Source organism: Cydia pomonella, chromosome 10 (genome assembly GCF_033807575.1).
Source record: "Cydia pomonella isolate Wapato2018A chromosome 10, ilCydPomo1, whole genome shotgun sequence".
Lineage (NCBI taxonomy): Eukaryota > Metazoa > Arthropoda > Insecta > Lepidoptera > Tortricidae > Cydia > Cydia pomonella.
In genome coordinates this window covers 22,287,348-22,302,425 of record NC_084712.1, presented here as the reverse complement: position 1 = coordinate 22,302,425, position 15,078 = coordinate 22,287,348, and the positions used below count along the sequence as shown (strand labels likewise).

The 15,078-nt window shown below is 47.6% G+C and overlaps 1 protein-coding gene across 1 annotated transcript in view; it reads right to left on the bottom strand.

Moving 5' to 3' along the window:
* Positions 1-15,078, bottom strand: part of LOC133522428 (WD repeat-containing protein 81) — a 39,155-nt gene that overhangs the window by 3,068 nt on the left and 21,009 nt on the right. Inside the window, exons 10-19 of the mRNA XM_061857774.1 lie at positions 14,469-14,656; positions 14,059-14,134; positions 13,588-13,743; positions 9,759-9,925; positions 7,831-7,971; positions 6,442-6,534; positions 4,893-5,100; positions 4,025-4,315; positions 2,391-2,534; positions 495-601 (exon numbers count right to left, since the gene is read on the bottom strand). Coding sequence (XP_061713758.1) covers positions 495-601; positions 2,391-2,534; positions 4,025-4,315; positions 4,893-5,100; positions 6,442-6,534; positions 7,831-7,971; positions 9,759-9,925; positions 13,588-13,743; positions 14,059-14,134; positions 14,469-14,656 — 1,571 coding nt within the window. The remainder of the gene's footprint in view (positions 1-494; positions 602-2,390; positions 2,535-4,024; positions 4,316-4,892; positions 5,101-6,441; positions 6,535-7,830; positions 7,972-9,758; positions 9,926-13,587; positions 13,744-14,058; positions 14,135-14,468; positions 14,657-15,078) is intronic.

Genomic DNA, 15,078 nt, shown 5'->3' with positions numbered 1-15,078 from the left:
ACTCTCTCTAGGCTATACGGGGAGCGGCGTGAGATTTTTTACTAGGTGATCGTTAAATTTTTCAGGCAACTAGTGGCCCATAAATAAATACCTTAAAACGAACATACATATTATAACAATATATCTTAAAAGTAGAGGTTGCGATGCATTACGCAACCCCGCAGTGTCAGGAAGCCGGCCTCGGAACCGCCGAAACTTGACACCCTTCGGCCAAAACTCCTCCCTGTTGAGGGTTATTGCTGAGTCCATCGTCGACCTCCACAGCGCGGTGATCAGGGTGCATATCATTATGCCAATCGTTAACGCTCCGTAGCGAACTAAACGTAACTGTCTCTATCGCACTAATATGGAAGAGTGATAGATAACTACGCTACGCTAGGGAGCGTGAACGATTGACATCTTGTCTACGCACCCTGGTCCAGCCCCGACGTGGCACTCGTGGCAGTCTCTTGCATTATGAACCTTGTGCTACAGACAACAAGGTGTAAACTCACTTGAGGTGCGCGATGAGCTCTCCGTCGTCCACCTTCCACAGCGCGGTGACCTGATCCAGGCCCGACGTCAGTAGTCTGTTGCTGTCAACGGCCGCCAGTCGTAATACCTGCATTTTTTTCTTATTTAATTCAATATTACACAATATGTAAACATTTAGTCTCATTCGTGCCGCCTAACGAATATTACAATGTTTATTACACTAAAATAAATCTAAAAAAAAAAACAAATTAGGTACCGTTTTTGTTATTTAGTAAAATATTCGAACAAATGAAATTCAACACAATTAAGTATACAACTAGAAGCTTCCTTAGCTACAATTTTGTATGGTGGGCGAACGACGAAGAAAAGCAACGGGGGTGAGTAATCTGGGCAGATTTTCCTATTTGTTTGTTTTTACAAAGTGTATGTGTGCAAAATAATACCTCCCCATCGTGAGCACGCCCACCACGTGCCCGGACGCGAGCCCGCACGCCACCCAGCACGAGTGCACGCACAGGCAGCGCACGAACGTGCCGGCCGGCGCTGTAGTAACATACCTCCCCGTCGTGAGCACGCCAGTGTGCCCTGGGCGTGCCGGCGCGCGCGTCCAGCACCACCACGTGCCCGGACGCGAGCCCGCACGCCACCCAGCACGAGTGCACGCACAGGCAGCGCACGAACGTGCCGGCCGGCGCTGTAGTAACATACCTCCCCGTCGTGAGCACGCCAGTGTGCCCTGGGCGTGCCGGCGCGCGCGTCCAGCACCACCACGTGCCCGGACGCGAGCCCGCACGCCACCCAGCACGAGTGCACGCACAGGCAGCGCACGAACGTGCCGGCCGGCGCTGTAGTAACATACCTCCCCGTCGTGAGCACGCCAGTGTGCCCTGGGCGTGCCGGCGCGCGCGTCCAGCACCACCACGTGCCCGGACGCGAGCCCGCACGCCACCCAGCACGAGTGCACGCACAGGCAGCGCACGAACGTGCCGGCCGGCGCTGTAGTAACATACCTCCCCGTCGTGAGCACGCCAGTGTGCCCTGGGCGTGCCGGCGCGCGCGTCCAGCACCACCACGTGCCCGGACGCGAGCCCGCACGCCACCCAGCACGAGTGCACGCACAGGCAGCGCACGAACGTGCCGGCCGGCGCTGTAGTAACATACCTCCCCGTCGTGAGCACGCCAGTGTGCCCTGGGCGTGCCGGCGCGCGCGTCCAGCACCACCACGTGCCCGGACGCGAGCCCGCACGCCACCCAGCACGAGTGCACGCACAGGCAGCGCACGAACGTGCCGGCCGGCGCTGTAGTAACATACCTCCCCGTCGTGAGCACGCCAGTGTGCCCTGGGCGTGCCGGCGCGCGCGTCCAGCACCACCACGTGCCCGGACGCGAGCCCGCACGCCACCCAGCACGAGTGCACGCACAGGCAGCGCACGAACGTGCCGGCCGGCGCTGTAGTAACATACCTCCCCGTCGTGAGCACGCCAGTGTGCCCTGGGCGTGCCGGCGCGCGCGTCCAGCACCACCACGTGCCCGGACGCGAGCCCGCACGCCACCCAGCACGAGTGCACGCACAGGCAGCGCACGAACGTGCCGGCCGGCGCTGTAGTAACATACCTCCCCGTCGTGAGCACGCCAGTGTGCCCTGGGCGTGCCGGCGCGCGCGTCCAGCACCACCACGTGCCCGGACGCGAGCCCGCACGCCACCCAGCACGAGTGCACGCACAGGCAGCGCACGAACGTGCCGGCCGGCGCTGTAGTAACATACCTCCCCGTCGTGAGCACGCCAGTGTGCCCTGGGCGTGCCGGCGCGCGCGTCCAGCACCACCACGTGCCCGGACGCGAGCCCGCACGCCACCCAGCACGAGTGCACGCACAGGCAGCGCACGAACGTGCCGGCCGGCGCTGTAGTAACATACCTCCCCGTCGTGAGCACGCCAGTGTGCCCTGGGCGTGCCGGCGCGCGCGTCCAGCACCACCACGTGCCCGGACGCGAGCCCGCACGCCACCCAGCACGAGTGCACGCACAGGCAGCGCACGAACGTGCTGGCCGTCGCCGGTAACTGTAAAAACATGTTTTAAAATGAGATTGAAGAGTCCGGAAGAAAACGAAAAGGTGAGGCGAGCTGCTGTTCACAGGGAGGGGAGGAGCAAACTACATCAGGGCTAGAAGCGGAGTGAATACATATCGGACGCATCTATCGGACGGACAACTGATGTTGCTCTCTCAAGATCTCGGGCGTAGAACGGACCACATAATATAAAGCCTTCTGCATTTTTTAGATCAATATGTTATGTTCCAGTAGTAAAGATTAATTGCTTGTATAAGAAAAAAATCTTGAACCTAGTTTGACAGCAGAAAAAGATAGCGCTGTACATTTGTTTGATAGTGCAGAAACGTATGAAATCTGCACTTATCATTCAGGCGACAACGTTTGGCATGATCGTTCTTTAGGCCAAAATTGGCGGATCTAATGCCCTCCTACCAAAACGGTAGAGGGATAAGACGCTTCGGGCGGTCCACTTCACAATTTCATTTATGAAATGGATTAACCCTTAAAGATGGATTTCTATAAATAATACAGGCATGCAATAATTTACGAGGTGTATATTTAGATCATACTGTGCAACTTTTACTATGGGACCAACCCCGAAACCGCAAAAAAATTAGATGTTTCATACAATTTGGCTGTTTGACCTTGACTATTTCTGAGGGAGAGAAAATATTTTTTTCGCAATTTCGGGGTTGGTCCCATAATAAAGGTTGCTCAGTAGGACCTATATATTCACCCAGTAAATTATCACAGATAACTAAATAAACACCCTGTATTTAATGATAACCTTGAAAACCGGAAGACACTAATTACTTAAACCCTTTTATATCCTACATACTAAAAAACTCCATTGCCTCAATTTCTCCAACTTATTCGTCATTTTAGTAACTGTAGCAGAGTGTAAAGCCACCTTAATATATAGAGTGTGACGCCGCCTTAACAAAATAGTCACTGACAGCTATGACATTTAGCCCGCTCACTTTCGCAATTGACAGCTACACGTACTGCATCTCGCTCCTTTCCTAAAATATGATACTATTTTTAAGTAAAGGATTTATATAAAATACACCACCATTGAAGACTCTAGACGTTGTTTTATTCAAGAATAATACAGTAACTACAGTTTAAGTAGATTCCATGTAAACTACGCACCAATTTAGCAAAAGTCAGATTGTGAAAGCGTCCCCATAACCGCCCCTATAAATGAATGACTGATTGATTGGATTTCTTAATGAATGAACATCTTGCCTATAGTCATAAAGATAATATCCTCGTAAGGCCCAAGGTCCTACCTATAGGACTTATTCAGTTCGATGAAATTTAAATCATATTCAATTAGGACAGAGTTGCATTTGTTTTGTTTCGTGCAATTTTCAAACAAAATAAAATCTACTGTATTCCGTGCACTATAGGTTCAAATTCAAGTGGCAAATTTTGGATTTTTCATTTCTATGGCTGGGCCTTAAGAGGATATAACAGCGAGAATGAATCTTCCTCACCTTCAACTCGCTGGTGTAATTACAAGCTCTAGCATCGATGACCTTGAGCGTGGCATCCGTAGTAGCGGCTATGATCACATTAGAGGGCCCCGGGAACGTCCTCACGATGCTCACGGGCGACTTTATATTGTCCAACTGGGACACCACATTCTCCATGAAAGGGTCCCAGATGTGAACGACGCTGTCGGTGGACACGGCCAGGCGGAGGGACTCGAGGAACGTGAGCGATAAAACGCCCTTTTTGTGGCCCGTGTACGTCCAGTTGCATTGGCTCGTGGCGTTGCCGTCGCCCTGGAAAAACATTAAATTACAAAAGAGCGGTTTAAATGCCATACGGCATAAGATGAAACTATGCTCGTTATCCAGACAGTGTATGGACTTGACGGAGTGTGTGTGGCCGGCGAATGTCTGCAACTATATCTGCTGTCTGTAACCAACCTGGTTCCTGAGAGACCACAGCCGTACTGTCTTGTCCTTACTGCCGCTAATGAAGCTATGCTCGTTATCCAGACAGTGTATGGACTCGAAGGAGTATGTGTGGCCGGCGAATGTCTGCAACTATATCTGCTGTCTGTAACCAACCTGGTTCCTGAGAGACCACAGCCGTACTGTCTTGTCCTTACTGCCGCTAATGAAGCTATGCTCGTTATCCAGACAGTGTATGGACTCGAAGGAGTATGTGTGGCCGGCGAATGTCTGCAACTATATCTGCTGTCTGTAACCAACCTGGTTCCTGAGAGACCACAGCCGTACTGTCTTGTCCTTACTGCCGCTAATGAAGCTATGCTCGTTATCCAGACAGTGTATGGACTCGAAGGAGTGTGTGGCTGGCGAATGTCTGCAACTATATCTGCTGTAAGTAACTAACCTGGTTCCTGAGAGACCACAGCCGTACAGTCTTGTCCTTACTCCCACTCATGAAGCTATGCTCGTTATCCAGACAGTGTATGGACTTGACGGAATGCGTGTGGCCGGCAAATGTCTGCAACTTTATCTGCTTCAGGTTGAAACGGGATTCTTTGTCTGGACGCCCGATTTCGTGCTCCCAGTATATGAGCCAGTCGCCGCGGAGATGCCTGCGGACAATATGATAATTTTTTAATTTTTTTACCACCATGTAAAGTGGTAAACAAGCTTACGATTCGCCAGATAGAAAGCGGTCACCTTTGAAATTTTTTAAACTGTGTTCATGATATGAATTATTCCTAAGCGTAATGCGACTATTGTTCAAAAATATGATCATATGAAACTTTCATTGGTTTAAGGTTAGACTAGAAGCTTTTTTTTTTTGGTAGCTCTGACGATTTGTCTTTTTTTATCTTAAATCTTAGTCATAATTAATTAATTAAACTCTGGAGAATGGAAGCAGCAGATCGGGCTGCTTGGAGATTTGGATAGGCGTTTGCCCAACAGTGGGCGTATACTCGCTTAGGCAGAAGAGAATTAACACTTCGGAACCCAGGCATTTATTTACCGAGATAGTAAATGAAGTCACTGGGTACTAACAGATTAAAATATTAGGGAATGTTTCTCAGGACCATTCGCGTAGCAGCTCATGATCTGGTAGCTACCTTCACTAGCCCAATTTGTCCTGTAAAGGCTTGGCATGGTGATTACTGTTACCAACCGACCTGTTAGTCTTGACGCCGTTGTCCATCTTGTACGCCACCACGTCGTGCTGCGAGGACTGCGCTCTGGCGTCTTCGACGGCGGCTACGTCGCTCCTGTTCCTCTCTAACGACGAACGCTGTTGACAACCGACCTGTTAGTCTTGACGCCGTTGTCCATCTTGTACGCCACCACGTCGTGCTGCGACGACTGCGTTCTGGCGTCTTCGACGGCGGCTACGTCGCTCCTGTTCCTCTCTAACGACGAACGCTGTTGACAACCGACCTGTTAGTCTTGACGCCGTTGTCCATCTTGTACGCCACCACGTCGTGCTGCGACGACTGCGTTCTGGCGTCTTCGACGGCGGCTACGTCGCTCCTGTTCCTCTCTAACGACGAACGCTGTTGACAACCGACCTGTTAGTCTTGACGCCGTTGTCCATCTTGTACGCCACCACGTCGTGCTGCGACGACTGCGTTCTGGCGTCTTCGACGGCGGCTACGTCGCTCCTGTTCCTCTCTAACGACGAACGCTGTTGACAACCGACCTGTTAGTCTTGACGCCGTTGTCCATCTTGTACGCCACCACGTCGTGCTGCGAGGACTGCGCTCTGGCGTCTTCGACGGCGGCTACATCGCTCCTGTTCCTCTCTAACGACGAACGCTGTTGACAACCGACCTGTTAGTCTTGACGCCGTTGTCCATCTTGTACGCCACCACGTCGTGCTGCGACGACTGCGTTCTGGCGTCTTCGACGGCGGCTACGTCGCTCCTGTTCCTCTCTAACGACGAACGCTGTTGACAACCGACCTGTTAGTCTTGACGCCGTTGTCCATCTTGTACGCCACCACGTCGTGCTGCGACGACTGCGCTCTGGCGTCTTCGACGGCGGCTACGTCAATCCTGTTCCAAACGGAAGTGTTTAGCCACCAAGTGGAGCAGTCAATGCTCTTTCTATGATTGTTTCTTTATGTTAGATATTTAGAATTATTTACCATGAAACCAGTTGTTTCAAGAAATCGCTATTGGAAAAAATCTCAGAAAGATAACCAAACCTATGCTTGAAGAAGAAGTGTACTATGTAAATATTACACAAATTGACTAAGTCCCACAGTAAGCTCAATAAGGCTTGTGTTGAGGGTACTTAGACAACGATATATATAATATATAAATATTTATAAATACTTAAATAGATAGAAAACACCCATGACTCAAGAACAAATATTCATGCTCATCACACGAATAAATGCCCTTACCAGGATTTGAACCCGGGACCATCAGCTTCGTAGGCAGGGTCACTACCCACTAGGCCAAACCGGTCGTCAAAGTAATATTTTTACTAAGTGTAATATTTTTTTTGTTAACAGGAGCTGTACCAAAGCCACACCACATTACAAGCTTTTTTATTGTATGTATAGCGTCTTAACATCATGTTCAGTTAACAATTGGGTACTTGACACATGTTGAATATTATAACAAAATTTAGCTAAATGGATAGAAACGGAGCCATCCATTATAAAAAAATTAAATTTAAAACGACATTGATATTATAAGATTTTTTTTTTTACATTTAAAAAGAGCAACGTAAATGATACCATTCGATTCCTTACATTTTATTAAAAAATAAATTGTACATTGGCATACAACAACTATATACATAAACGCAATATTTCACGATCAAAATAGCATTTTTTTTGATCTTTCATACATTTAGGACAGACTAATGTAATGGGACGTCACATTACGATATCATTTTGTTAGTGGCGTTTCAATCGTCGAGTGCGAGCGTCAGACTTTAACTCTCATTTCTGACCTTTGTGTTGCTTAAATGCCATGAGTCCTATATAGACATTTGATCCTCAGGAAAATCAAGATTGATTCACATTATTTACAAAAAAACTGTCAAGTAGCCAATTTAGTCATCTTGTATAATCTACTTGGCTATTCTCCATGTAAATTTTTTGCGTTTAATCTTTCTGTTTTACTGTGACGTGAATTTTCGCCAGATGGATTCACCTGAAGATCAGCGCTGGCCAACATTACGCTAAGGTGACACCATTTCGTGACACTTATCTTTTTTTTAATATACCTTTATTCACAGTTAATGTCATAAAAGTTGGTATATTAGTAATTTTTGTAAAATAACTTGTGCTACTGAATAAATCATTTTTTTTTTTTTTTTTTATTATAAATAAATACCTGTTGCCGACTAGAGTGACATTCGAGCCGAAGCTGTTGGAACTTGACATGTGTTCGAGTTCAGGCCGCGGAGGAATGTCTATCTTGCGGCTGATTGGCTCGTCGCTCAACGAGGACTGGACGCGGCTGCGGAGTGGCGAGCTGAAATCAAAGAGCAGATAAGACGTATGTACAGTAGTACACACTTGATAAGGCGCGTCGATGTACCTGCGCAGAAGATGAGTTTTAAAAGCGCGCGAAATGGTGTTGGCCAATCATCAATTCATCACGCTCCACGCAGCGCGCGTCTTTTTCCGGGTTTGCTATTGGTCACTAGCCGTCGCCATGTTGGCGCGCACCGCATCGCATGTTAGTCAGCCGCCATATTGTAATTGCAGAGAGACGTGGCTCGTGCGAGTGAGACGGAACTAACACCTGTAGTGTACTATAGACCTTGCGCTGTGATCTTACGGTTGATTGTAAGTTTTAAGTTTTCTTTCGTTAATTTTCGGAGCCGTATTTTCTTTCTGCGCGAACGAAGATTCACGACGCGCCTTATCAAGTGTGTACTACTGTAATATAAATTTATTGCTAAACAGACAAAGACTTGCCCCCTTATTCATAAACGTCTACTAAAGTTCACAAAGCGAGTTCGAGTTGGGTGTATTGAGGCTGGGGTGGGAGGAGGTTAACCAAGCTGCCCTGGACCGGAGTCAATGGAAGAAAATGGTTCGAGCCCTACATCCCAGCAGGGGGTAACAGGATGGAAAGAAGAAGAAGAAAGTTCACAAACCGCTAATAATCGTTTGTCCGTTTCCGACGTGTTGGTATGATGGAAAGGGACAAACGATTATTAGCGGCTTGTCAACTTTAGTAGACGTTTATCAATAAGGGGGTTGGTCTTTGACAAAGGTTCAAAAAACCAAACTCAAGGTTTGTCAGCGAGCCATGGAGCGTAGTATTCTGAGCGTGAAGATGACCGATCGCATTAAAAATAAAATACTACGCTCCAAAACTAGAATAACTGACGTAGGTGAAACTGCTGCCAAGCTTAAATGAGACTGGACAGGACACGTCTGCCGTGTGCTGGATGATGTGGGCCAAAACAGCCACCTGTTGGGTCCCACAGGTTGTAAGGCGTCACGGTAGACCTCGTCGGAGATAGCGGGTCGAGTTTGACGCCTGTGACAAAGACTGGTGGGAGACTTCCGAGGATCGAGGGACACGTGGAATATAGAGGGACGAGTGCTCCAGAGAATCCGTCAGGGTCTCCGTCTCCGGCGTGTGTTCGTCGGTCGGAGTGGACCCCAAGGAGAACCGCAGGACTCTCAGCTCTGGCTTGCCTTCATTGGCTGTCCAGAGAGAAGAGCTAAATGCTCCAGGGGTGGAAGTGAAAACTTGCATAAGACGCGAGTTGGCACAGTGGCTGTTATCAGCCACTGGGTAGGGCGCGGCGTACACCTCTCGACACCCCTGAGCCGCTCACACCGGTGTTGCTCCTGGTCGTCTTCACGACGGCATTTTCAGGGGCCCATCTAGTGGGCGGCGAGTCACCGCCTGCCTCGATAACATTTAAAACATTGTTATGGCAGGTGTCCGGACCTCTTTGCAATATCCCAGTCTCATTCTCCTCCCAAACTTCAATCCATATACCGTTATACCACTCCTATGAACCATGCGAACGTACTGTACGCCTGGTACGCCAACTCGTCGTTGAAGTATTACAAGTTCTTCATCACCACTTACCAAACTTGAAGTGATGGTGACATTCTTACCTGACTGTGAGCGAAGCGCTTCGCTCGTACTTCCTGCAGAGCGCTCGAATGGTGTCGCAATTCTTCAAACACCGATCGTATGAACCGTGTATAAGTACTGTAGGCCTGGTACGCCAACTCTTCGTTGAAGTATTACAAGTTCTTCATCACAACTTACCATGGTAACATTCTTACCTGACTGTGAGCGAAGCGCTTCGCTCGTACTTCCTGCAGAGCGCTCGAATGGTGTCGCTGTTCTTCAGACACCGCTCGATGGTCTCGGCTCCTATGAACCGTGCGAACGTACTGTACGCCTGGTACGCCAACTCTTCGTTGAACACTATTAGTAGTTCTTCTTGGGCCTGGGACAGAATATTAGATATTACAATACAATACTATTTATTGCACACTTCACACAGTTTAAATACAGGTAATACAACTCTCTTTATTGCACAACTCATTACATTTTATATGTAACCTATATCATTAAAAAAATACAAAAAGTAATATCTGCATACTCGCCCGGGGATCGAACTATATAGGAACACTATAGGATATACGTAAATCGAGAAATTTAGGATACATATTCTCGAGAAAGAATTTAAACATTGTTCAAAGTGCCTCGCAGAAGACAACGTATGTGTCGCAAAAGGGAGCTGTTCGCAATACCTAAAACTAGAACCAATTATGCACATAATAATTATGTTAGGCGTGCTTGCAAGTTATTTAATAACTGTCTGAAGTCGATATATTTAATTGCTCGATATATGATGTTAAGAAAGCATTCAAACAACAATAATTAGGATGTTATCCCTGTGATGCGATGATTGTATGTTTGATTGCAGCATACTTTTTTATTATTATTATTACTTTATGGTACAGCGAAGGCATTAAATAATTAAATTACTACTGATAATGTAATTTTGCGACCTTGACTGTACCCGGATAAAGGTCTTAGCACATTGTTACAACTCAACAGCCACTCGACTCAAAATTAAATATTGAAATTAAAGCCTTATCTTGTATGTCCTATAGTACAATGTTTAAAATTTAGGTAACTGTCGGGTGGTCTACGCGTCGTCCACTCGTCGTCCACTAAGGTGAACCAAAAGTGAGTTGAGTTGGTGTGGAATTGGTGTAGTGTGCGAAGACCTTAAATACATTCAGTTACAACTCAGATCTGTTTGTTTAAATAAATTTATTTGGATTATCTTGCTATTATTTCAATTTATTTCTGACGATCACAATATAGATTCTTAAAAATTGACAATAATGTAATTTGTACTGTAATTAAATTATTAAAAACTAAAGAAAACAAACCTTAAAATATAATAAAAAACTTAAAACTAAAATTAATTATACGCTTAGCCTATAAAATAACCCCCCCCCCCCCCCTGCATTGCACCTGGCCCAAAGGTCCCCATAATGCCTGCAGCATTCCCCCGCTGAACTGCTATGGAGACCTGTTGGACCAAGTACGACCCAGAACGAGGATCACCAACCCTGTCCCGCAAACGCCGGCCTAATTCTCTAAATAATTGGCGGGCTTCCATACCCCACGGCCCCGCGGTCTCTACGGCCACCGGCACAAAGTCGTACGCCGATGCCAGTGTGGAGTATTTAGCGTGTTTCTGCTTAGCAGCAGCCTCTGCCGCTGCACCAGCACGACGCACGGTCTGCCCCAAATGGGATGCAGCGAAGGTACTCACGCAAGTCGCATCCCACAAAAGGCAACGCCCTCTCCGCCACGGCACCAACGTCAGGCCGTCCGGCCTCTTCCCATCCGTGCGGCTGAGACCCGGTGGCTCCAAAACACAGGGCACGTTCGCACAAACCATGGCCCTCCGCACAATCTCATTGATAGAGTGGTGCCTCGGAAATCGACCAGCGCATCGCCGACAACTCAGGCCATGATGTCCGTTCTCCGCCACCCATGCCCCGCAGCTACAGCGGTGAGGCTCACATACTTTTGCCCCCAATCTGAGTGCCACAGCTATCCTCAGCGAGTCATTATCTAGCATGGTACCCAGCTGAGGTGAGGGCAAAGCATGGAGCCACGCCCCTGATTCTGGCTCCGCGATGGCTTTGAGACGCGCTAAATCCGCTCCTAAGGCACCAGACACCAAAGAACTGTACACGTGCTTACTCCACACGTCGTCCCATTCCCGTTGTACAGCAGGGTTGTGAGGCCGCAGATTGCCCGGGACTGTTACCGACCATCTTGTCAGCGCCTCGGTTACGAAAGGTACCGGGGAATTGTCACCGTTCAAAGAATAAATGCGAGTGATTAGACCCTCAGTTCCATATGAAGACGCCAGAAACGCCACTAGTCCCATATCCTCCACGCGACGACGAATCCCCAAGCCACCATACCGAACAGGGAGTGCCGCCTGAACCCACTGAGTTCCACTGAGCTCCACATTTAAAACTAGCTCCAAGGTCAACTTCAACTGCCTATCCAACTCCCTTGCTTCGTTGACAAACAGCCATGACGGAGATGTCCTTAAAACGTATGTCATCCGCGGCGTGGCAAAACAATTACGCAACAAAGTTAAGGCAACATGTGACGACAGGTTTCCTAAGTGACCTCGTACTGCCTCAAGGGCCTCTCTCTTAGTTTGCAGAGCTGCACAGACACCATCCGGAAATATTGGCGCCCCCAACAAAGATAAAGAAGCTTTATCTACCTTCTTAATACCAGGTAGCAACTCTTCCAAAGACCTTAAAGTGGAATCTGGTATGAGACCACAAGAGTAAAGCTCACATTTTGTTGGGTTAAATTATTATAAATTATAATTGTTTAAATTATTTATAAATGTAATTAGCTATTGTATCTTTAATTAAGGAAACTGTAGGTTTAATTTAATATTACCATATATTTCTGTTCAATTGTATATGTATGCAACCGTTTGTTTCTTAGTAAACAATAAACAAAAGAGGGCCGTGACGGAAAAATGTACCATTTTTTTCACCCCCATCCGCGAACTGCCCGATAAGAAACTTCGTTCCAAAAAACACTAAATACATTTGCGCAGAGGTAACAACAGCAGGTGTTATCACAAAAAAGAGATCTCTTCCAGACAACCTCTGGTAGCGAGGGCACTAAAATACTAACTTGAACTTCAAACATGGTTGTAACAACATTAACTATTGCCGTTAACGACTCAAGAGCACTGTTTTCGCTGAGTGTGTTTTAAGTGGGTTAGCCGAAACAAAATACTATACAACTAACTAACGAGCCAAGGTCGGGAGGAGTATAAGGTAGGTTGAGTATATAGGGCAACACGGCCGTTGCGGTCGATATCTACTCACGTCGGGTGGTCGGACAGCCAGGTCGGGAGGAGTATAAGGTAGGTTGAGTATATAGGGCAACACGGCCGTTGCGGTCGATATCTACTCACGTCGGGTGGTCGGTCAGCCAGGTCGGGAGGAGTATAAGGTAGGTTGAGTATATAGGGCAACACGGCCGTTGCGGTCGATATCTACTCACGTCGGGTGGTCGGTCAGCCAGGTCGGCAGGAGTATAAGGTAGGTTGAGTATATAGGGCAACACGGCCGTTGCGGTCAATATCTACTCACGTCGGGTGGTCGGTCAGCCAGGTCGGCAGGAGTATATGGTAGGTTGAGTATATAGGGCAACACGGCCGTTGCGGTCGATATCTACTCACGTCGGGTGGTCGGTCAGCCAGGTCGGGAGGAGTATAAGGTAGGTTGAGTATATAGGGCAACACGGCCGTTGCGGTCGATATCTACTCACGTCGGGTGGTCGGTCAGCCAGGTCGGCAGGAGTATAAGGTAGGTTGAGTATATAGGGCAACACGGCCGTTGCGGTCGATATCTACTCACGTCGGGTGGTCGGTCAGCCAGGTCGGCAGGAGTATAAGGTAGGTTGAGTATATAGGGCAACACGGCCGTTGCGGTCGATATCTACTCACGTCGGGTGGTCGGTCAGCCAGGTCGGCAGGAGTATAAGGTAGGTTGAGTATATAGGGCAACACGGCCGTTGCGGTCGATATCTACTCACGTCGGGTGGTCGGTCGGCCAGGTCGGGGGGAGTGCAGGCTAAGTCGGGCAGGTCGGCGCGGAGGACGCGGCCGTCGCGGACGGTCCACTCGGCCGTGGTGCCGTCGCGGCAGATCTCTAGGAAGCCCTCTTTGCTTTCAGGGGCTTCGGTTTCAGCCTTAAACAAATTATACTTATCAACTTTCGGGAAATTTGATTCATTAAAATTAATTTGAAGAATTTGAAGTTACAAGGTGACACAACATTTTTGTACCAAAATACTTCTGATACATCAGTATCCTTCCTGCCTAGTAAATTTCTCCCCCTTTTCACCCCCTTAAGGAATTCTTTTCCGGTATAAAAATCCTATTTCCTTTCTCGGGACTCAAACTATCCCCATCTAAATCAGTTCAGCGGGTTAGGCGAGAAGAGATAACAGACAAACAGATAGACATTTCTAATATTAGTAGGGATTGTGTTGTGAGTAGCCTACCTTTTCCACAGTCGACTCGTCCTGTTTCGGCCAGTTGTCCAACTTGCCCGTCGCTTTGTCAAAAGCTAAGAAAAATCTGAAACAAATATTAACTGATAATGATATAGATAGTGTGTGGAAAACAGTATGTTAAAATTTCGGGTCGAATTTTATATCTTCATGTCAACATTTTAGTGAAATATATATATATTCATATTAGTGAAAATCTTCATTAATGTTGAGTGGAACATTAGTGCTCCCCCTCTACGTATGTGAGCCATACACAAGTATTTTGTATAATTTATAAAAATCTTAGTAAAAATGAAATTAGTACATTTCGCTCTACATATGGCTCACCTTTTTTTGCAAAGCACCTGTTTTTATCTTTGTGTATTTATTTTTTAATCGAAAAACTTGTGATCTTATATTACCTCTGCAGCGCGGGCACGCACAGATGCCTCCTCGTCATCTCGGGCCCGACCCGCAGCGCGAGCGCGTGCAGCGCGTCCAGCAGCTTGCGCGCCAGCGCGCGCCGCGCGCCCGCCCCGCTCGGGCACGCCGTGCGGGTCGTCGACGCCAGGCGCAGCGCCGGCTGCAGGATCATCTTCAGGAACGTGTCCTGAAATAACACAATACATAAATAAAAACGAGTCTCGCACCTCTCGCTCTCTGTTGAGACAAAAATTAGCTATTTGTTTTACAAGGGGGCAAAGGGAGCAAGCGAATGTTTCCAAAAATGAACCACGAGCGTAGCGAGTGGTTCGAGAAGTGGAATCTTGAGCGTTGCGATGGTTTCAAGGCACGAGGGTTAATCAAACTTTTCCACCGAGTGAAACACAATATTTTTCACCACACCAACGCAAGGAAAATACCAACTATGAAATAACAAATAAATGAAACGAAATCAAATCCAATTGAACGTTATAAAAATCAAAATCATGATTTAAAAATCAATTCTGCCAGCTAACATAAGGAAACAACTCAACATTTGCATCTGATTACTTTGCCCCACATGTGGATACAATGCAACTTTCTCATTAG